Source organism: Mastacembelus armatus, chromosome 21 (genome assembly GCF_900324485.2).
Source record: "Mastacembelus armatus chromosome 21, fMasArm1.2, whole genome shotgun sequence".
Lineage (NCBI taxonomy): Eukaryota > Metazoa > Chordata > Actinopteri > Synbranchiformes > Mastacembelidae > Mastacembelus > Mastacembelus armatus.
The window spans coordinates 7,051,774-7,075,556 of record NC_046653.1 but is presented as its reverse complement, the minus strand read 5'-3'; the positions used below and the strand labels follow the sequence as shown (position 1 = coordinate 7,075,556).

At 38.9% G+C, this 23,783-nt stretch overlaps 1 protein-coding gene across 3 annotated transcripts in view; it reads left to right on the top strand.

Moving 5' to 3' along the window:
• The window catches only part of ramp1 (receptor activity modifying protein 1), a 73,816-nt gene extending 51,801 nt beyond the window's left edge, over nt 1-22,015 (top strand). For all 3 annotated transcript variants that reach the window (XM_026294508.1, XM_026294509.1, XM_026294507.1), the window contains exons 3-4: nt 86-224; nt 20,072-22,015. In XM_026294508.1, the coding sequence (XP_026150293.1) occupies nt 86-224; nt 20,072-20,327 (395 nt within the window). In that variant the 3' untranslated portion in view covers nt 20,328-22,015. The remainder of the gene's footprint in view (nt 1-85; nt 225-20,071) is intronic.
• The last annotated feature ends 1,768 nt before the right edge of the window (nt 22,016-23,783 follow it).

The following is a 23,783-nucleotide window of genomic DNA, read 5'->3' as shown; positions in this document are numbered from 1 at the left end:
TTCGTCACCTCGCCCCCTTTTCTCTTCTTTTTGCCTTTTTTCTTTCTTGTGCTTAATCCCTCTCTCTTTACTCCACGTCTTTCAGCAGCGTCTCAGTGTGTATTGGCACTGGGTTGCGGACCACACTATGAAAACGCCATTGAGGAGTTCTGCCTTGTCAAATTCAAGCTGGATATGCAAGTGCTGGATCAGAAAGAGTGGTGCAACTGGGAGGACACAGTCGAGTGAGTATAGGATAAATGCACACAGACAGACTCATACACAAATACAAATGCAAGTTCATTTGCATTTAAGCAAATACAAACATGTGAGCTTCCCATTTAAATTTTACACAACCGCAGTTCCATCCTCTGTGTTGGTTTAAATAAGGTAAGACTCCTACACCTACTTGTGTATGATTATAATGTGTTCTCTAAAGTCTGCAGTACAACAATCTCCACAGACAACATATAACTTATTCCATCACCTTTGATAGGCATCAAGTCAACAAAATGTTTTGATTTCAGTTTTGTTTACAGTATTTCTTGCTGAAGTTCTATAGCCCATCCTTTTGGTCACTCTCCAACAGCTCATTAGATACTGGATGAGAGGCCACAGAAAAAAGAGTGAGTGAGGGGGAGTGGAGAGAGGCGAGAGGGACATCCAGAGACAGTGTCAAGTACAAAAGCTGTACGCCTTTGACATAAACAGAGATCTTTTGTGCATGCACAATTATAATCTTTGCACTCACTGCAAAAAGACATCTGGGGCCAGAGCTTTTCAAAATTGCTCTTACAACCAACAACAATTGATACATTTAAATGACATAAATACTATGATGCATTTAATATTCAATTTAAAATAAAGTATATCAGACTTTTGTGTAAAAACAGTAAAACTCTAGTTTGTATATGTTGTTATAATATTGTTATAATGCTGTCTCTTCGGTAACTCTTGTTACCAAGACCTGCTACCTTAAACAGAAAACCCAATTAAACAAGTCTTCAACATGTCTGACCTTTGACCGGATTGCAGCAGTGTCTGCACTTATAAGCAGTACCCACTGTTGGCTATAACTTCTTTTAGAGATGGTATGGCAAAGTGTATAGACCTGCTGCATGACTATCAGCACTTAAATAAAACAATCACTACTTTACAAGGATATTAGATGGCTGTAAGAAGAATTATGGGTAAAGTCTTATTCATGTCTAAAATCCTCAGTGTGGCCTGTGAACAAAGTAAACAGGTGGCTTCTTTAAATGCAGTGCTACATGGCCCTGTTGTCTGGGACCGTCTTACCTCCACCTGTCTTCCGCTTCCTCAATGCCTAATCACAAAGCAACCTGGACTCAAGTGGTAATCTGGTGGTTGGAAACTAAATCCAGGCGGGTCCAATGCCCCGCCTCCTAACCTAGACCTGTCAAACCGCTTGTCACCACTGGCATCTGACACTCTTACCCATCCTGGAGATCAGCCAATGGTTCAGACTGCCCCTGCACTGCAATGGGAAAATCCTCCAGAGAGAGCCAAACCCATAGTTGAGCCAAACCCATTCTCTGGACACAGCAAACCTCTAGGGTGTTTAGACATTTTCCACCTTTGGGAGCTAGCAGGTCACTTTCCCAGAAAAAGTAGCAAGGAACTTTCTTCTGAAAGAAAACACTGGGCAAATCGGCAAAGGATTTTGAAAGAGGTGGAGTGTAGAAACTTGGAGAAACACTATCTCTGGATTACTGGGACGCTTATCACTTGTATTTCCTCATGATGCCAGTCTACATCCAGTCAACCTGTTCCTCCCTACATGCACCTTCTCCTTGACCACTCTCTCCTCCATCTACATTAATTCTGAGATTCAGTAATAAAGCACATGAGGTTCACAATTGCAATCACTCAATCTCTGCTCTGAGTAAATCTACCAGGCCAAAAGGTCATCTTCAACAATATATAGGTTATTGTATAACCACAAAAAAATGCATAATATCTATGTATTGTGATTAGCAAGTTACTTGTCCTGGATTTTTTTTACAAATCCCCCTCACAGAAGACTGAAAACAGGAAAAGAAGAAAACATTTAAAAAAGACTGAAATGACAAAAATGGCTCAGCTGAGTAGAAAAGGTCAAGTATTGCGACAGATGCTGCCCATTTGAGGAAAAGCTGCATCCTGGCCAAGATTTCTAATTGAGTTCAAATGACATTTGGCATCTGTGTATGTGTCTGGGAGTGTGTATCTGAGTCAGTGCCTTCCTACATCTTAGTGTATCATGGCTGCCGCAAGGAGGGGAGCTCCCACAGCTCTTGTCTTTCCTCTGTCCTCAGCTGTCACATCAGCCTCAATTTATACACTGCTCCCACCACATAAAATGCGTAACACTGTGCTATGTAGTACCTCAACTGGCTTTCATTCTGCCTTGGCCCCAATCTCAAACTCTCTGTATGAAGTATGCCTCAGTTCTACTTGATCTACTTGAGGGCGAAAAAAAAAGAGGAAAAATTCAGTTCCTTATTGTTTTTAATTCACTCATATAGGATTAGGGTTGCATTTAAACAAACATTTCTCGTATGTGTTTCATTATAGCTCTGTTTAGCCTCTTCAGCTGTCACTGTAGTATACATTATTAAATGCATATAGGGCTTTACACTTATTTATTTTATTTATCGTATTAAATGGCTTTCAATATGTTCAGTCTATTCATTTATTGTACAATTTGAAAATAGGGATGGACTTTTCTAGTATTTTATCCAATCTAAATCCAGCATCAAATTCATCATAGCATTAACTTTAGTTAGAAACAACTATGTCCTGCAATTTATTTTAAACAATGAAAGCTACAATCAAAGCTGGTTAAAAGTGAAAAGTTGCTGTCTGAACATTGTAAGACCCCATTTAAGTTGAAAGTACTAGATACGCTAAGATTTATATAGCAGAAGCAAAAGGAGATGAAATAAGGCAAATGAAAGACTATTAAAATATGTAGCAGAAGGGGATTTAGGGAAAAGAAGGAATCAGAAGAAAGTGTGACTAATTAGGAGGATGGTGGTTTAGTCTCAGACAAGGCAATGGTCCTATTTTTTGTCAGACTGTATTTTGTTAAAATATGGCTTAATATAGAAAGTAAGAAAGGCAGCCACTATAGATAGATAGATAGATAGATAGATAGATAGATAGATAGATAGATAGATAGATAGATAGATAGATAGATAGATAGATAGATAGACAGATAGATAGATAGATAGATAGATAGATAGATAGATAGATAGATAGATAGATAGATAGATAGATAGAAATTGCTCTCTGTTAACTAGTTTGTAGCCTCTAGAAAGTGTAAGATTAGACTTAGACAGCACAGTACAGCAGTAAATATAGCAGTAGCCACACTTTACTTTTATTGGCTTTTCTTTCTTTCTTTCTTTTCTTCCTTCCTAATAAAACTGTAAAGGTCTGAACTAATTAGCTTGAGAACTTTAATTAAAAAATCAATTCAAATTTGAAGGGGAAACTAGAGCAGAAATAAAAAATATACATTTCCTGATAAATAAAGTCAGACGTTTATGTCTGCCTCTTAGACTGTAAGACTAGACTGGAAGCTGTGGTCCTGATTCAGCTGCTCTGCTCATCTTCTCTGTTTCCTTTGTTACTATTTGAAGCATCTGAATTCTTTCGATTTTAATTTCTTTGTTCTGAGCCACACCTTTCTGTTTTTATAGACTGCGGGCAAAACTGAAATGAATTATCACTTTTCTGAACGTTCATATTTGTTTAACCTGTGTTTTGATAAATAACTCCTGCTTGCTTTTTACTAAAGAAGCACTTGTTGCACAAACAGTCACAAGCATACACAGTTAAAACCATACTTGATTATGCTGCTATACACATGCCTCTGCACAAGTTCTCAAACCCTTGGATGCACAGTGCACTTAGGTTTATCACAGGAATATGGAGAAGACTAAAAGAGGACAGCACCCTCTCTGCCAGGAGCAGCCTCAACCCAGACAAATTTGCCTGCTACTGGACCTTTGTCTAAACACCACATACTTCTCATACAGAGGTGAATTAAACAGACAGAAACATGGATGTACCATGGGCTCCCCTGTGTCATCCATTGTTGTCAACCTGTACATGGAAGAAGTGGAAAAGAAAGCTTCTTCACAGGGAGGGCACCAACCCATTGGTTCAGATAGGTGGATGGGTGAAAGTCAAGACCCAGGAAGTTCAAGTCTTCACAGATCACATCAGTGCAGTAGCAGCAAACATCAAATTCACCAGAGAGGACACCAAAGAGAACAGGCTAGTCTTTTGGGACTGTGAGGTCGTCATCGGGTCTGATGGTAACCTAGAGATAGAAGTCTACAGGAAACCCACACACACAGACCAATACCTGCTATTTGACTTCCATCACCCACTGCAACACAAACTAGGAGTTGTTAGGACTTTGCACCACAGAGCAAACAACATCTCTGCCTCCATAGAGGCCAAGAGGAAGGCGGACACACACATTTGAAGACAGTCCAACAAAACCTGTGGCTACCCTAAGTGGGCCTTCAACAAGGCAACATCCACATCAGGCAGAAAAACAAGAGACACGGCTGAGACTCAAGATCCACAGAGGAAAAACCTGGTCGTTCCCTATGTAGCAGGTGTCTCAGAGAGGCTTAAACAGGTTTTTGGGAAACATCAGTTCACTTCAAACCCACCAACACACTGAGACAGAGTCTGGTTCACTCTAAAGACCAGACACCAAAACAAAAGAGGAGCAATGTAGTATGTGCCGTCCAGTATAACAAAGAATGCTCGGAAGTCTACATTGGAGAAACCAAACAACCACTCAACAGGAGGAGCAATTAAATGCTGTATTACTTGACCAATGCATTTGATTGTCTTTAATTGATCATTTGAATGATTTTTTTTAAAAATTGATTTTTTTATTGTGTTCTAATTTATTCTAATGTGTGAATTTTATCTATTTAAATATTATATTCTGTCAGTGGTTCCTTATCTGCACCACTGCAAAAGAGAGCCAGACACTGGTTTTCCCTGTCTATTTAAATGTTTCATATATATATATATATATATATATATATATATGCGTGTGTGTGTGTGTGTGTGTGTGTATATAGGTGTTGTTAACTAAGTGGAGTTTCAGTTTAGCTGGCATCCCTCTCAGCCTGCTGTCCACTCTGTGCATGTGGAGAAGCTGAGCCTCAGTAAAACACCAACACAGTGACAGAGAGGAGAAGCTGCTTCATGAATACTAAAACCATATTTTCCTATCCACTAATCTCACTCATTGGTCTCTTTATGTACTGATAAAATGGTTCTGATCCTCACAAAGTGAGAACCCCAGGAGCTCTGAGTCAGTCGCAGCAGTGTGCACAAATTATTTTTCACATTCACACACTGATTTTACTTGCATACGTGAGTGAAATGCTTGCATCGTTGAGCCCTGCAGAGTATACTGATCCTTCCATTGTACTTTACAAGCTTTCAGAAAAAGGCTTGCGTGCCAATGCCACTGTGCATGGCTACGTTTCTTACTTTCTGTATTAAGCCATATTTTGACTAAATACAATCATTACCTTGTCTCAGACCACCATGTACCTTAACTTTCCTTTTTTCCTCCTAATTGCAGTCACACTTTGTTCTGTTTCCTTCTTTTCCCTGTTTGTTCCTAAATCCCCTTCTGCTACATATTTTAATAGTCTTTCATTTGCTTTATTTCATCTCCTTTCGCATCTGCTATATAAATCCTAGGTTCTCACAGATGCTGACACTATCTTGCATGCTTATATGTCCCCTTTCAAGTTAGTGAAGTCCCTAATGCCACTAATTCCTTAAGTCCCTGAAGCAGTTATTGCTATTACACAATGTCTCATGGCACTCTTTGTGCTCCTGTCAAACTGTTGTAGTGTCCACATAAAATCTCAGCATGCAATTGTAAAAAGGGAAGTGACATGCCCTACACAGGTCACCATACCATTACTCACCATTTAATACAGTGATGCCTCATTCTCATTCAGTAGGGATGGTAAATTAGGTAAGATTTCTGGACTGCAGGAGGAAACATTCATCCATCCATCATCTATACCCACACATTCGTAACCAGGGTCACAGGGATCTGCTGGATCTCTTTGGGTGTGGGGCAGGGATACACCCTGGACAGGTCACCAGTCCATCACAGGGCCACATAGAGACAAACAACCTCACACACTCACACTCACTCCTATGGGCAATTTAGAGTCACCAATCAACCTGACATACATGTTTATGGACTGTGGGAGGAAACCGGAGCACCTGGGGAAAACCCACGCTATCAGGATCCCGTTTTCTGGAATTCCTGCCTTCCTTCCTTCCTGGGCTAATTCACGAGGGTCCTTCCAAATTCCTGAGGATCTAATCAAACTCACAGAAACCTAACCTGTCTCCTGAGGACATAACCTGATTCCTGAGGCCCTAACCTGTCCCATGAAGACCTTACCTCATTCTGAAGGTCATCAGATCTCTAATGACCTAATCTGACTTTCAGCGGTAACCTGAATGCTGAATGCCTAATGTGATTCCTGATTACCTAAACTTGATTCTTGAATACCTGACCATGGACTTTAAATGAGATTACTATTGTTTGCCTGACTCAACCAAGTTGTTAACCTGACTGATTTCCTTGTACTCAAATTTGCCTACTATTGTCACCTGTTCATAGAATTCCCTTAGGTGTTATTATTTTGACCCAAGGTTTGCTAATTGTATACCAGGAAACTTAAATTAAAATACTACTGTCTATGGGATTCAAACCTGAGTTTTTTATGGAATTTACTTTTGTCTGTTAATTATCTGTTCATTCATGGACTTCCCTTAGTTTTTGCCAGCTGTATGAACCAAGGCCTGCTAATGTTACCTGTTCATAGACTTCTTTGGTTTTTCTAATTGTATGACCTCGAGTCTGCTATAGGCACCTGTTAACAGATTTCCCATAGTTTGCTAAAAGCCAGGTTTCAAGTTTGTGCTGCCTTGACTATTTAAGTTAAGACATTCAGATGTGTTTGTTTGAAAGAAGTTTCATGTTTGTTGTCTGTATTGTTGCCAAGTTCCCAGGTACCTCTATTTCAGTGACTCATTTGTGTTTAATAAACACTATAAATCTCAGTCCTCCTGTCAAGCCTCCTTATCTGAGCTCAACCACAAACCTCTACAAAACCCTAACACACAAGCATGGGGAGAACATGCAAACTCCACACAGAAAGGCCCCTGCTGGGTTTCAAACCAGGAACCTTCCCTGCTGTGAGGCAACAGTGCTAACCACCAATCCACTGTGCTGCCCAGGAGGAAACATCAAAGGAAAAAAAAGAATCAGAAAATGAATTGGTCCCAGAATCCTAATACAACAGGGCTTTTAATCTTGAAAAAATATCCATATCTTTATACACAGCAAACATTTTGAATTGTCATAGTAGCAAAAGCATGTTACTTAAAGCATTACCTCTGTTCTATTACAATGTCCTAGTAAGCCATGGCTGTGACAGTGAGCCAGCATGAACATCACAACTCCAAGACTGAAGCAGGCAAAGAGAATTCATTTCTTTCATTCCTGAGCTTCTCCTGCTGTGACATGTCTTCTATGAAAAAGGTCTGTACAGACCATGAAAACCACAAACATGTCATACTTGCCTTAACAAAAAGGAAAGATATTTGAAATATCTGAAGTCCTGTTTATTTCATGCTACATAAAATCTAATCTAAATCTATTTCACATCTCCTTTTCTTTTGTGGAAACCCTGTACCACAGCAATGTCCTTGCATGTCTCCTTAACTACAAATCATGAAAATGGCAAAGTTTTAATTCGTCATAAATTTTCTGAAATTGTAATCTTCATTTCATGCAGTAATTGTTTTCCATTTATTTTTGAACAAAATGACAATCACTTTGCAGACGTGTGCAGTCCACCACTCTGAACATCAGTGTGTGGAACTTTTTGTTGATGTTGCATGATAATGTAGTTTTTGTGCAGATTGATTTGAAGTCTGCATTTAGATCTGCAGACTTAGAATTTGCTCACCATTCAATCTAATTCCAACAGTAGAAGTTGTATGGAAGGTATGCAAACTACATTTACATATATGAGATGCAAAAAAAGGATTTTTAAAATGTAAAATGGTTAGCTCTTAGATGAAGTTGGGAATATATTATTACAAAATTATCAGTACGGCCTTTTAAAGTTGTGGAAAAGTACCAATGAGTTGTAGATGCTTCACTGAAGCTGCGGAGATATTACAGACAGGTTTACATCAAATATGTGCAAAAATCATAAGCTCCATTATCAGCATACACTCAGTGTGTACTATTTCAGTGCAAATGCTTACTGTTGGATATGCAGCTCAGTGAATCAATATAACATGTGCTATCGGGCTTACTGTACCTAATTGCTTCCAGCAACACTGCCCAGGTCAGTGATACTCCTGAAACCTCTCAAAAACCTCTGCGGCCACTTTACCCTGAAAGACAGTAGAAAGGCTTTATTAGTCAAATCAGTCACAGAACAAGAGAAAAAAACACCTTCAGTTTCTTATACACAGTTTAAAAGATGGGCTGACATACATACCTGTCTCTGGACATAGGAAATGCCTGAAACAGTCAATCTGCAGAGACATTTTTTGAGATAATGCATCTGATCTGTGAGTTTGGTTACATGATAAATTAGAAGAATGATGTTGAAATGAATGATTTTGGTCTACTAGCACTTAGGACTGCATGAGATGCTCAGCAGATGGAAAATACAAGTTAATGGAGAGGGAAAGCCTTAAAGCTGGATACAGGAATGATAACATGTTACCATCTAATCTCAGTTTGAACATTTTCCAATGCATTGCTGAAGCTTCTTTAAAAAAAAAACATTGTGATTATAAATATGCTTCTGTCAGACCAACCAAGAGAAGCTGTGACATTATACAAACCAAGTTGTGGTGAGGAAGCAGATATTTGAGGAATGAGCATTTATGGCCAGCCCTGACATAAAGCATCCGACAGCGCCCAATAGATCACTCCAGTGACCATAAATCTTTGTCACTCTCATTCTTTCATTTCCATCATGTTTTTCCCACATTCTGCCTTTAAAGCTCTCGCCACAGTATGTAAAGCTAGAGTCCCTCAAAGGCCTCATTAATACACATTCCACCCAGGTCACTGCCTGTGCCAGGACGAATAAGCAGAGATTTAGTTTGCATCTATGAAGCTGAAGGTTTGTAAAGCCTACTCTGTCCCCAAAGTAAGCTCATATGTCATCATATGTAGGTGTTTTATGTTAAAGAAACCAAGACCGTAAATGGACTGGAATAAAGTCAAACACACTGCAGTTAACAAAATAATCAGAAAACGGTTTTTACTATAACTGGTGCCAATGTTAAGCTCAAAGATAGACAAGAGAAGAAAAGAAAGAACAATAAAGGATTTGGTATTCAGCTTCCATGGTCGGTTACATTGTGCCAATGAATAAATTAGCAAATCCATATGCTGTAGCTGGAAAATAAGCATGCAGTTCCTTATCTTTTTCACTTAGGTTAGTTGTTAATGTTCTCATCAGACCATCTACCTTTTGAGTTTGGGTCACTTTGACCACCCTAATTAACATGGTGGATGACTGCCCGATATCAGGCTGGTTTTCTAAACTGATCATAGCTGCATTAAGCCATCTGAACTTCTGACATTTAAAAAAGCTGAGAGCACTGTCAGGTTTTCCTGCTAGGAATTGCTGTCTAACCTCCCAGTCTTGTCAAGCATGGCATGATGAAGCTACCACACTTTTGATCGTCACTGCTAACAGAAAACCACAATTATCTATCTGTTCTACTAGCTTGAGAGCTATTCTGTATCTTCAACAAAAACATAGCTGTTGGCATGTTTAAACTAGCCTTAAACTTTAAATATGCCATAGGGCTATAAAAGAGAAGTTAATATGTAGCACATTCTTTAACAAATAAAGTCAAACTGATAAGCAATAAAGAAACACAATTACTATTACTACCCAGTTACTACCTTAGTTGGACTGAAACAGTTACTTCTAGTGTTACTGCAAACCCTAGCTGCCATTACAAAGCTCAGTATCTATATGCTGTATCCTTTGTGATTCTTTTCTATCTTATGCTGCTGTCAACCAGTAGTGCACTTTAAGTTTTGCACACTAATTCAAAACGTCATTTTCTGTTATATTACCACAACATCTGAATTGCCAGCAATCAAAAAGTATTTAGTTATGACATTTGAAAATTGTTTCTCAAACAGTCCAAATCAAAGACACATATTCCTTAAAGACACTGCTCAGGAACACTTAAAGGAACACTTTGAAAACACATCAGCTCTCAATGGGGGAAAAAAATCATGCTGTACTGATATGGGCTGGGCAATACGTTAGGAATGAAAGGATGTCACATAGTTTGATGGAAATGAAAATGATCATTCAAAGACACCCCAAAAATCAAAGTTAAAAAATTATGCTGCAGGTTAGTCCATTTTACTGAAATTTCATTGCAGCAATTCAAAATTGTACTCAGTAGTTTGTATGGCCCCCACATGTTTGCATGCCTGACACCATCTGGCATGCTCCTAATGATATGATGAATGGTGTCCTGGGGTATCTCCCCCCCGGATCTGGACCAGGACATCACTGAGCTCCTCAACAGTCTAAGGTGCAACCTGGCGATGTTGGATGGACCAAAACATAATGTCCCAGAGATGTTCTATAGGATTGAGGTCCAGCAAGCATGGAGGCCAGTCAATGCTATCAGTTCCTTCATCCTCTAGGAACTGCCTGCATACTCTCGACACATGAGTCTGGGCATTGTCATGCACCAGGAGGAACCCAGGACCCAGGAATCAGCATAGGGTCTAACAATGGGTCCATGGATTTCATCCTAATGGCAGTCAGGGTGCTGTTGTCAGCCTCCACAGCTTCTCCAGACCTTTTCATGTCTGTCACGTGCTCAGGGTGACCCTGCTCTCATCTGTGAAAAGCACAGGGTGCCAGTGGCATATCTGCCAATTCTGGTGTTCTATGCCAAATGCCAATCAAGCTTGTGATAACTATCAATAATTATCGAGCGATAATTTATATATATATAAATTACTATATAAATTAAGATATAAATTATCACTGCCCAGCACCACTCTGCATAATTAGACAAGCAATAAAAGACTAATAGAACACAGGTAATAGTAATCTAAACCAACAAACATAAAGCTACCTATCACTAATAACCGGACCAACCAATGAATCTAAAGGCTAAAGGTGAATCTAAAGGCTGATATTAGGTTTTTGATGAATTCTAATTAAGGTCTTAATCTCTCCATTTGTCCTTGTCTCTGCTTTCTTAGTTGCAAACAGACCTTTTTTTTCTTGTATCACTATTGGACTATTCATCAGTCATGCATGCCTGTCAGCAGTCTGTAATAATTTAGAAACCTTTTTGCAGATGAGCTTTCACTAGGATCTGTACAAACCTAGGGCAAAAAATTCACTGAGTTCAGTGGTGAGGACATCTGTGATTAAATGGCTGATTAGGCGGTGATTAGAAATGAATTGCCATGTGTTTTTACAGCTCTAATGACTGAATAACCTCTAGCATTGCATGGATTTCCCAACTAGAGCAATGAATGTTTAATAGCATTAGAATAATGATTTAAGTATATGCCTCAGTTAATGTGATTTCTCATTTGTATTAGCCCAATAAGTCATGTCAGACCACAGAATGATGATAAAACAGAGTGCAGCCTTTCAGTGCTATCTTTCAGCCTGAATTCGTAATTGTTGGAAATCAAGTCCAGCACATACAGAAACTTACAAATAAACATTTGGGTCTGAATTGTTTGTTTCGTACTTAAAGAGTAAAAGTGACAACCGTTTTTTGAAGATTGTCAAACTGGAAAGAACTCAGTCCCCACCACACCCATTCTGTGGTGGGTGGTGCATACTGTACATCCAAAATTCATCTGCTGCTATGAAGAAGATGTTGCTGAATTCTTTCTCCTGGCATTTTCTTTTTCCTTGTCGCTGTAAAAGCAAAGTCCAGTTCCTTATTATATTCCCTCTGCTGTATTATTTGCCTTGGGTACATTGGCACTCGGACACAGCACCACCTTTGAGAAAACCTCAAATTTGACTGATTCGAGTATATACATAATGGAGCCCTTTAAATGAGACCACAACATGAGGTGACTCTCTGCTCTAATTGAACCATCACATCAATACTGCAAACATTCACTTTAATGACTCATTGGCCCCAGTGGGTTTCAGTTGAAGCAGGAAGTGAATTTGGGATGAGTTTGCCCAGGAATATTTTACTCCCCTCATGCTTCTCATTTTCCTCTGCTGATGCTAGCCTGTCATTCACAGTAATATCAGGTCTTTCCACAGTGACAAAAGCACTATAAAAATCTCTGTAGCCTGTGTTCATCTCTGATCTTGTTTTATATATATATAAAATTCAGGTTATGAATCATTAGAAGTGACAGTGCCCTGTAAGAAAGAGACACTCAGCTGTACACAGTGTAGTCACTTGTAGTAATTTCTTCCTGCTTCTTAGGCTCCAAAGGCCTAACTGATGCCAAAGCCATTTTATGTCTCTACCACTTCTTCTACCACATGATTTTTGAGCATTAAAAATGAAACAACAATCTCCTGAAAATTTTAAAATAACTAAGTCTAATAGCTATCTATCTATCCTTCCAGACATTTGGTGCAGCTTTACAAGTTGGCTCGTTTTTCTACCTTGGCATCTGTCGCTGATCTCTGATCAATCAGAAACATGAAAAACGTGGGGAAACCAAGTTGCACTGAAAGTCATCCAGGTGAAGTTTTCTAGAAGATGAATCATTGCAACTGGACTGCCTTTAAGCACATGCTCACTGGACTTCTAGTACATTTTTCACATTTATGATGGCTTGAAAACCTAACAACTTTCAAGACTATGCTAACCAAACTGCTATTTTAAAGCAAAAATATTTAGTCCAATATGCATCAGTGTGATAATTTTAGAAAATGTCGGGTATCGATCAGATAATTTCTTCAGTATTTTGTAATATGCTAAAGTGGCTGAAGTTCAAACTAATGTGGTAAATAAAACTAACAAAAACAAAATCCTTAAACAGACATTTCTTTGACATTAAAAGAAATGACAGACATTTCAAAAATGTTTGCTATAAAATCCTTTGGTCCTCCTGTTCTGCCTTTCCTTTGGAAAATTCCCATAAGCTCAGAGAAGGCGTGCTCTAGCTGTCTGATCTCAGCTGGACATTGGTAATACAGGCAAACATTAGATTATATTTACTCTAGTATTACATTACTATGTCGCTTCAATTTAGAGAAATACTATAATCATACATGACTGTGTTTGTCAGTTTAATTAAGGATGTAGTTTGTAGTTCAAGGCAAATTGCACAGAACAGTGTTTTTATGGCCATGTTCTATTGCAAGTTATTTGCCTTCAATCTAGCAAACTAAAAGGATACATGCAACAGAAATTCAATTCATTATTTCTTATCAGCTACAGCAGTGATGTTATAGACATAATCATTCAGAGCTTCAGTCCAGAATATTTTGAGCTCAGCCCTGAACATATTTGTTCCTGTCAAAAGGTCCACACTAACACCAAGTTAACACCAACTTATCTCTAAGGCCATGGACTGATTCTGGAGCAAAGTAGAGCTAATCATAAACATCGGAGAAACGGTTAGTAATTTAGTGATGCACATGGAGTGGGAGGAAGGTGCACATTGACTGGCTAAGCTAATTGCTCAGGCAAAGTCCAGTATGTTTTCTTGATATTTACATTTCTAACCTGAATGATAGACAGTGCCTGAGGTGAACTGAAAGAAATTTACAAAAGTCAAGGTAAACAAACCTGTTTGAGATAGCAATTTAATCTTTGTGTGTGTGTGTGTGTGTGCGTGTGTGTGTGTGTGTAATCGCAGATTTGATTACATTATTTATTATATATGTAGGTGAAACCCTCCCAAACACCAGATGCCTATCTCCCTCCGAAGAAAACATAAGCCCACTATAATCATGATGTAGCCCCTTATCATTTCAGTTGCTAAAAATGCCCCTGAGCTGCAGCATATACAGTATGTCTCTGTAGACAGGTGTGAAAGTCTCAGGAGACTTCACTACTCCAGTACAGAAGTTCAAAGGTTAACTAAGTCATAGCCTATTGATACCTATAGTTATTCCACAATTAACATACACTGGCACCAATACGCCTTTAACCACATGCTCATACTCCATATTTCACAGGCTGATTAAAAAACATATTCAAACATTCCTTCCAGTGCAGCGTGATTGGGTCCAGTCAGCCCTGCAGTGTCCACAGCTGTTCAGAGTCCGACACGCACCAGTATAATTACTTTGTCTCCATCATCCCATGGGAATAAATCCTCCCAGTGAAAAGCTTCTGAGCATGGGCCCTGTCCAAAGACAACATTTTGTACATATCAAATCAGAGATAAATAATGTTAGAGATAAATTAGTAACTAATTCATTGATTAATTGTTTAATACTGTCAGGTCTTCAGAATTTTCAAGAATTTTCAGTTTTCTCTTAGTCTAGTCTCATTAGCAGCCATATAAATTGGCACGACAGTGGAAACACTTGGTATAACACAATACAGTTCAACAGCATCTGAGACAGCAGCTTTCAATAATTACACCTCATGCCTCTCTGAAACAGTTGCGGCAAAATCTAAACATTAGCATTTTCATGAAGGGGAGAATTTATTACTGTGGCAGAACTGAGAATGTCATCGAGGAGTGATCCAATGAAATTTTATGCATGTAAGTTAAACAGATTCTGAGCGGATTGTTTGTATTGGACCTCAGTGTGTGTCTTGGATAACAGCAACAACAGATCAGCATTTTTAAATACTTGGCTTAATTGTTTAACTGTAGCAACTGAGGTAGTTTACATACAGGTAAGTGCACACACACAAACACACATAAATCATGACTCATCTGCTCACACGCACAACGTATGTGTACAGTCCAGGGACTGAGTCATAAAAGCAAATTTATACCTCAGTATAAACACAAGTACAAGTATATACACAAGTGCTCAAATACAAATCCACACACATACAAGTATACATGCAGTTAGTTACACGTGCACACACAACAAACAATTGTCAACACACAGATTCCAAGCTCCATCTATTCACATCCTGATACTGAGTGATTTGAAACAGTGAATCACTCAGTGAAGAAACCGTGTGTGTGTATGTGTGTGCGCACACGTGCGTTGTGATGTGATCCAGAAACAAGAAACTAATGTGAAAACTCAAACTTTCCTAAATTTTTGGTTAATGTTTGCTCTCAAGTAAGTAAGAGTGGAAAAGGAAGAATCTCTCCCTTTTAGAGAAACAGCTTCTCTAGTTCTTGGTTTCTAACACCGTCAATGTTCATCTCTTCTCTCTCTCTCTCTCTCTCTCTCTCTCTCTATATATATATATATATATATATTAGTTTTTACATGACAAGTCATGCGTCAAATTTGATCTCTGAAAAGAATAAACAGCTACTTGGTTCTTGTGTACATCTAGAAATATATAAACCTGCTCTCTTGTCTTTTCTCACTGACGTCCGTCTGAACACCTCAGCCTGTGCATTACAGTACAGCGTGACCCCAGAGATGTTCTCCACTCTGATGGTGAGTTCCAAAGCAGGTTTATATAAACTGCTTCTAAAAATAATACGACTCTGAGGTTGCCAAGAGTGCAATGTCACACAGGACAAAAATGACTCCCTTTTCTTTACTCATGGGGTTCCTAAATAACTTTGGCATTTTTAGAATTTTAGAAAAAATAACACATTTTGAAAGCCAGACAAAAAGAGAATGTGGCGGCATGATATTAGACCTTTTAAAGAAAAACATTTCAAAGTGTGTGAAAGCTTTCTGAAAGTATCACTCCTCCACTTTATCTGAAGCTTCTGTGGGGTTTTGACTTTACGCATGCAAATTTTGTGTTTTTTTAAATATATCAAATATAACAATTTCTAAAATTTCAAAACTGCATTGGGATTTGCACCAAATACCCTTCTGACCTTTCCTTTCCACCAACAACATACTGTAGCTTCTTTGGTACAGAGCATGCAATGTATTGTTCCAGTTACTGACACTGAATGCATTTGTTGAATTGATAACAGCATGCTTCATAAAGTCATACTTTTGAATAAAGTATTTTTGCAATATCAACTAAATAACCAGAGCACCATCGTTTACATTTATAGTCATTCACCTTCCCCACTTGGTTCTACAAGTGTAAGTCAGTGGAATAAAGGAGCAGTCTTTAGACATTTCTCAAGTCACTGGAGCAGTTTTTCCTGGTGTCAGTTTTATTTATTCATTGTCCAGCTTTTATTTATTCACACTGTGCTCATCAGTCCACAGACCAAGCTACTTAAAACAGCATGCGTCTGCCTATTTCAGCACATACAACTGGATTTTTTGTGTAATGCTCTAAACATCTTTGTTTTGCCCATGAACAAGACTGGAATCTTTCTGAAAATAATTTAATCATGTTCACACCTCCAGATATAATCATGCACATGTTTTTTCACATGATCGAAAAAGGTAATATGCAACGTAGACATAATTTCACAACTTTGAAGTCTGAGCTGAACTCACCTTTTTCAGATCCTTAAAGCTATTTTCATAAAATTCATGACTGCCTTGGGCTATACAAAGGGGCTAATAAATGTTGCATTACACTTGGCAAGGGATGCAGTGTCACATCAGAGGTAGTCTCCTTGTGGCAGACTATGGAGAATGCATGTGTTTAAAGGATCATGCAGGACTTTAAGGTTATGATAAAGACTGCTATATGGGCTCATTTTCTGCACAAAGGTCATCCTCTTGGATCTCAGATGTCAAATGCCGTGTTACAGAAATTAAATCATTATATTAACACAGTGATGGGTATTCAGCCATATTTCAACAACATGTTAATGTAAGAACTAAATGAATTTCTGTAACATGTCATTGCACCTACAGCAGCCAGCAAAAACCCTGTTACCACACTGCAGTTGATTATTGATTCCCACAGAAAGCAGGTCAGATGACACATGTGTCAGGGTCCCCATCACTGACTTGAAAAATGCTCCATTTCAGATTTACATTACTCTGTAATTGAAGAAGAGCAAAATAAGCAATCATCTCTCTGTCTCTGAACATTACTTACATGTTGTATGCTGAAGTTGCACTTTCTGACTATACAATTAAAGCAGATTACATGTGTTGACATCACTGGTGAACCCGTTTAATGTTAGAATTGAGGAAAAAACAATATAATGAGGAAGGGGGGGTGATGTATACATTAGCCAGTTAAATTGTACATTATCCTCCTGACTGCCTCGCCATCTTATGCCTGCCTGCCAATTTCATATTGTAAAAAATATATAAATATATTATGTGATACTAATGCATAATAACATATAAACATGTTCCCTTTGCCTCACAAACACTTGCCCTGTGGCCTCTCAGAGAGTGTTGGGACATTAGCACAACACAGTATGTGCTTACATGCCAGCTTCAGGCAGCTGAAACCTCTACACATGACATTTCTTCAAAAAGTAACAGCACTGTGTATAAAAAGTGATTCACACAGGCTGATTCACTCTGTCCTCTGTTGGATGATTATTGAAATATATTACTGAATATATTACTGAAATAGATGCTAACAGAAATTAACCAGAGGAGTACATTTACCTAGATGGTACATGTGCACACGCATACACTTTCTCTCTCGCTCATAGATGCTGCACACTGTCAGATTTCATTTGATGCTAACCAGCTACATGAGGTGAACTGTGTTAATCATCTGCACATCTTTGTGTTCATCATCACGGACTCAACTCTGCCACAATCCTTTAGTCAGTGAGTCAGAAACATCCCCAGGAACCTCAGTGCTAATGAGACCAGCGTCTTAGTCTCTTACATGACTGATTTGTATAACTTCAAGGAAATAGCAGAGGAAGTAAGTACACACCCAATCAGCGTGAAGTTGCCACATGAAGCAACCATGGAGCTCTGCAGCTTTGGTCCCACGCCAAGCAGCCCTGAGCTGTTTACATCTACAAACCTTCCACAAAGAAAGACCTCGTATTGGGGCGCATCACCACAAGCAGTTAGAATATTAAACAATCTTATTAAATCCAGAGCTTTGCAGACGGGAGTGAAGGAGCACAGCCGATATTCCTTTGTAAAGACAATCTTTGGATTTTAATACAGGACTGATTGATACTCCTATCCTGACTGTGGGTCAACTCGCGTCAGTAATCTGACAGGGGTAATTTGCAGTGACAAACCTATGGAGAATTATCACTTCCCTTCAGGTTTACAGACCATTTTAGCATTGTTCTGGTCTTACTGTTTTGCTTCAGTCTCATGGATCTCATTAACCTCGTTCCAGCAGCAACAGGCGGGTGTGAATAAAGCTCTGATAAATCTACTGATGCTACTGGCCCAGAACCAAGTGGCAGGTAATCAAACTAAACAATGAGTTGCTGAACACTAAAGCAATTAGGGGGTAAATAGATTTCCCTCAGGTAAGGGTGTAAACTAAAAAAAGAGCAAAAAGAATGGGTGGGTTTGGAAATAAAGATGACTTTGTATAAACACTAATATTGTCTGTACCTGCTAGATGTGTTAACAGATGTTTACTTGTAACATTAGTCAAACCATTATGATAAGGTGATAGTACAGTATGTACAGTATGTCAGGGTGTTCATCCTGTGTTGGAGTTTTCTCATCTCAGAATATCCATTGAAGAATATCCATGGAGAATTCAGATCTTTGGGTCTGATAGTAGGCACTTAACCAGAAGCTAATTAGCTTTTTTACTAGACACAAGAAGGTATTCCTTATACTGTTGCCCACAGTGTGGTAAATAATGATTGCTTTGAATGTGTGGGGAGACCAAATCCACAAAAAAACATTCAAAAAATGTCTTTCTGAGAAAAGCTGTTTAACAAAGACCATAAATTTAAATATCCATACAGTATATAGTAAAGAATGATTTTAGTGGAGCCAGGAAGTGTCAGTCAGTCAATCAGCTGTCACCATGTGTGCTTATGTATGTGGTCTCTGTATGTGTGCAGCCTGAACTGTATGTACTGTATGTGTTATGCTGTATCTGGTGTTACATATGGAGGTCCAGAGTCCTGTGTAATTAGTCATAGTCATTAGTCATTGGCTCAACTATGGTCCTGTGAATTCAAATGATCTACAGTACAATACTGGACAAACACACACACACACACACACACACACACATGCAAATAACAAATAACACAAATAATTCAAAATATAATTACATGTCACAACGACAACGTATGTCAATGTCAGGGACAATGTTAGAGAGTCAGGGGCAAGTTGACAAGAGTCAAACCTGTATCACCAGACAACTGGGTTGGAGCAATGAAACGGCAGTGCTTGCAATGTTGAGTACTTACCAACAGTGTTGGTCCAAGGAGGGACTGACCACTTATTGGTGTCAAGATATTGGGATGTGGTGCATGAAAAGTCAAAGGAATAAAATTAACACAGTTCATTCTCTGGGGATCATGAATGTATGTACCAAATTCCATAGTGATACTGTTATGATATTTCAGTAATGGTCAATCTATTGATGGTGCTAGAAAAAAAAATCAAGGGAAGACCAAAATCAGTAAGTTGCATTGTCTGGTCACAATGGGCATCTGTACCAGGTTTTGTGCGAGTCCAAGCACTGGATGTTGACATATTTACATATTTCACAGGATGAGTGAAAACGTTGACATGAAGATTGCTGTACGGAAAAGTCAGGGTATCATCAGAGCTATTAAAATGCGTCATCTGGAAACCATGCATATCTGTGTGTGATCCATCCACTGGGGACCAAGACTATTTAATAACAATTCAACCATGAGATACCTCAGTATAGAGCAATGTGCTTGAATTGCCAACACTGCCATACTAAAAATTATTATATGCTTGAACTGAGCAATGAGCATGGCAACTGACACTTTTCTACACTGTGTAACCCTTTTTTTTTTTCTTTCTTTTATATCACAAACATGCAGACTCTATAGTGAGCTGACAAACTGCACATATGTGGTGGCACTGAAGATGGAGTGTTTCTGGCCCAACCGGCTCGTGGACGAGTTCTTTATCCGAGTCCACAAGCACTACTTCCATGACTGCTCGCTGTCTGGACGGCTGCTCCGGGATCCACCCAACCGCATCCTGGGTCCTTTCATTGTGGTGCCCATCCTAGTCACCCTCCTCATGACAGCCCTGGTAGTGTGGAGGAGCAAACGCAGTGAGGGGATTGTGTAGTGACGGGAAGGAGAGGGGCCAGGGTCACAAGACTCAAGATCAAGAGGTTTTTTATCCCTAAAGTTTCAGTGACCAAAGGATCTCTTTTCTGTGTTAGTGTTTGGTTCAAGGGTTTCAAAAGGACTCAAATTTCAGTAACATCAACCTCAAGGAGCTGAATAAGATCAATTTAAAGAGATCCCCCTTCAGTGGTTCCTCAACGAATCTACTCTGCTACAATAACTTTGCAGCAATGTGTTGACAGACCAATGAGCTAACATGAACTGAAATCGTTTGTTTGATTGAAAGAGCAAGGAGAAGCTGAACTGCTCACTTGAATCTAACTTGGACCAGAATAGTGACTTCTGGAAAGATATTGTAAACATAAAAATAACTGAAAGAAATTGCTTCAGAATTGGATGTGCTGATACTGTTATTACATATACAAGAATTTAAAACAATTTTTGGAAACCATGAATATAACCATAATCTACTACAGTACACAGGTTCAAAGGGACAAACACAACTTTCCTATGAGATATGTTTCACATTATGACAAGGATACAAACAGGATAGATACTCAGACCTATGTTAAGGCACCCAGGGATATCAGATTGTGTATTAACATAAACTGTACTATAAATGTGGATAGTATGTAATCTGTAATCTGCCAGAATGTCTTGGTAACACAATCAAGACAACACATCAAGGTACACTAATTTCCCTCAGATGCAAGTTTTGTGTTTCTGTACAATGCAAAAATGCCTGACTTAACAGATTTGCTTTACATTTTAATTATATAGTCTGCATCATCCAAATTGCTCACCAAAAAACTATAGTGGGAGTAGAATTAGCATTCATTTGATTTTCTCTGCTCATATCAGACATTCTAGCCTCATGCCTTCAAAGATTTGTTCCCATAACATAATGCACACTAAACCTGCTGAAAACAATGCAGGTGATAACAGTGGCACATACTGGAGATTGGCATATACAGGTGTCAGACACATTAAGAAGGTCACTGCTCAGGGGCTGAGTCTCCATTTTGGATGTGCTATAATGATGTTGTGCTCTGCAACTTCAATCCTCAGTCACCAAGGAAACTAAAATGAAGACCTGCCAGCAAAAACATGGTGGAACTGATCAAAAGGGACGGCTTTGAAGGCACACACAACATACACAGCTAAAAGTCTGGGGGGTGCAGACAGTTGACCAACAATTCTCACATTTATTTCTGATTCATGTTATCCATGATCCACATTCATTTGCATCCAATTGAGTCAGTTACTGAGTAGGTTATAACATTAACATGAAACAAAGAGTAAGAAACTCACATTGGAAAAATCCCAATTCTAGCTACAGTGGCAATGTTAAGTTGGCCAACGCACATCTCTGCTGAATGTTGTCATAGCCTAAAGCACAGTTTGTGTATCGTAGACCTTATGTTTCTATCGATTTATGATCTCCCAGGGCGGGAAAACATGCCGTGTGAACTTTTGCCTCATTGATATTTTTGAATGCTCTCTTTCCTTTATAGATTCATTGACCTGTAAACTGCCTGTCAGCAAAACACACTTTAAAACACACCCACACGTCCACAACACAATCTTACTTTGTACCTTGTGCCAAAAGCTCTTGGAAAACAGAGGGCAATGTTTGTTGAAATGTCTACTGTTTTTGGTGGCATGACTGATAATTACTGAAATTTAAACTCTATGATCATGAGGAAATAAAGCATTTGATGTGTCTGATGCAGTCAGAATTGGCATTTATGTCTCCTATGAGATGAAGACTAGGCTTTTTGGATGGCTTAATGTATGTGTGAGTGTACAGTGTTGAGTAGAATAAAGAACACAAAGCATTGTGTCTTTCCTCATCACTTCCTCCTTTTTCATCCATCCATCCATTATCTATACCTGCCTATTCCTATTTAGGGTCACGGGGAAAGGTAGGGGTACATCCTGGACAGTTCACCAGTCCATCACACGGTCAACTCAAAAATTCAAGCATTACGTCATTCTAGACAAGTCCAAGTCAGATTTCAGCTCAAGTCAAGCACCACTCATTTGATTCAAGTCAAGAGTCACTCAAGACAAGTCCAAATCAAGTGTCAAGAAATTTGAGACCAGTCCAGTTCTCGGTTATAAGGAGTTTCAAGATGATTCCACAGGTTTAAGTCAATTTATCTGATACAAGTCCAACTCAGCTCTCAAGTGATTTAGCACAAGTCTAAGCTAAGTTACAAGTCACTTGCGCATCAAGTAAATTGAAATGTCTACATCAAGTCTAGTCATTCAAGAAAATTCCAAGTCAAGTCTTGATTAATTTAAGACACATCCAAGTAAATCATCAAGTCATCCAAGACAAGATTAAGTCACAAGACAAGTTCTGTTTAAGGCATGTCCAAATCAAGTGTCAAGTATTTCAATGCAAGAAAAATTCAAGTCCTTTAAGTGCAAATCCATCCATCCATCCATCCATCCATCCATCCATCCATCCATCCATCCATCCATCCATCATCTATACCTGCTTATTGCTATTTAGGGTCACGGGGATCTGCTGGAGCCTATCCCAGCTCTCTTTGGGTGAAAGGCAGGGGTCCACCCTGGACAGGTCACCAGTCAGTCCAAATCTAATTTTTGAGTATTCAAATGACATGGTGTCTGAATATTTCATGTTTCTGTGTTATTTTTACACAGTACACAGGCTAAATAATTAAATATTGAAGGTGTGTGGTTATGTAAGGTAGACACTGCCTTATTAATCATTTATTATGCTAGGATTTCACCACTGGTCAAGTTCCACTGTTGTCAAGTCAGACAGCAGTAAAGTCATGATTTAAGTCTGCCTTTAGTTTAAGTCTGAGGCCTACCACTTTGGTCACACTGTGCAGTGTCAATTTAAGTACTGTGTAACAATACACAGCCTGTCTCATTAAAATTTAATATGAGAGCTCCCTCTGTCCTCTAGAGCCATTCATATGCCTATTGTACAATAGCCATTAACCCTGTGTCTTACCATGATGTTTTTATCTATTCTTGTAAAGAAAAGCTCTGCGCTTCTTTTTCCATATTGACTCTCTATGGTCCCCTTTGTATAACAGAAGGAACTGTTAGTCTTTCTGTTAGATAAAAAGTGTTTTGTTTAAAACACATGCTTGACCTCTGTTACTGACACTGAAAAAATGTCTTTAAGGCCATGTCCACACCAATAAGAAAGCATATTTTTCTCCCCGTTTTGGCCTTCTGTCCACACTGAGACGATGTTTTTGGACAATGTTTTTGGGAAATGTATCTTTTTGAAAATGCTCTCCAAAGTGGATAAATTTGAAAAACGCTGTTTTCGCGTCACAGTGTGGACTGTGAAAACGGAGGCTTTCGAAAACTTCTTATTTTCCTTTCGGCTGCTCCCTTCAGGGGTCGCCACAGTGAATCATCTGCTTCCATGGCTTTTTCTCCAAAACATCTAACATGACCT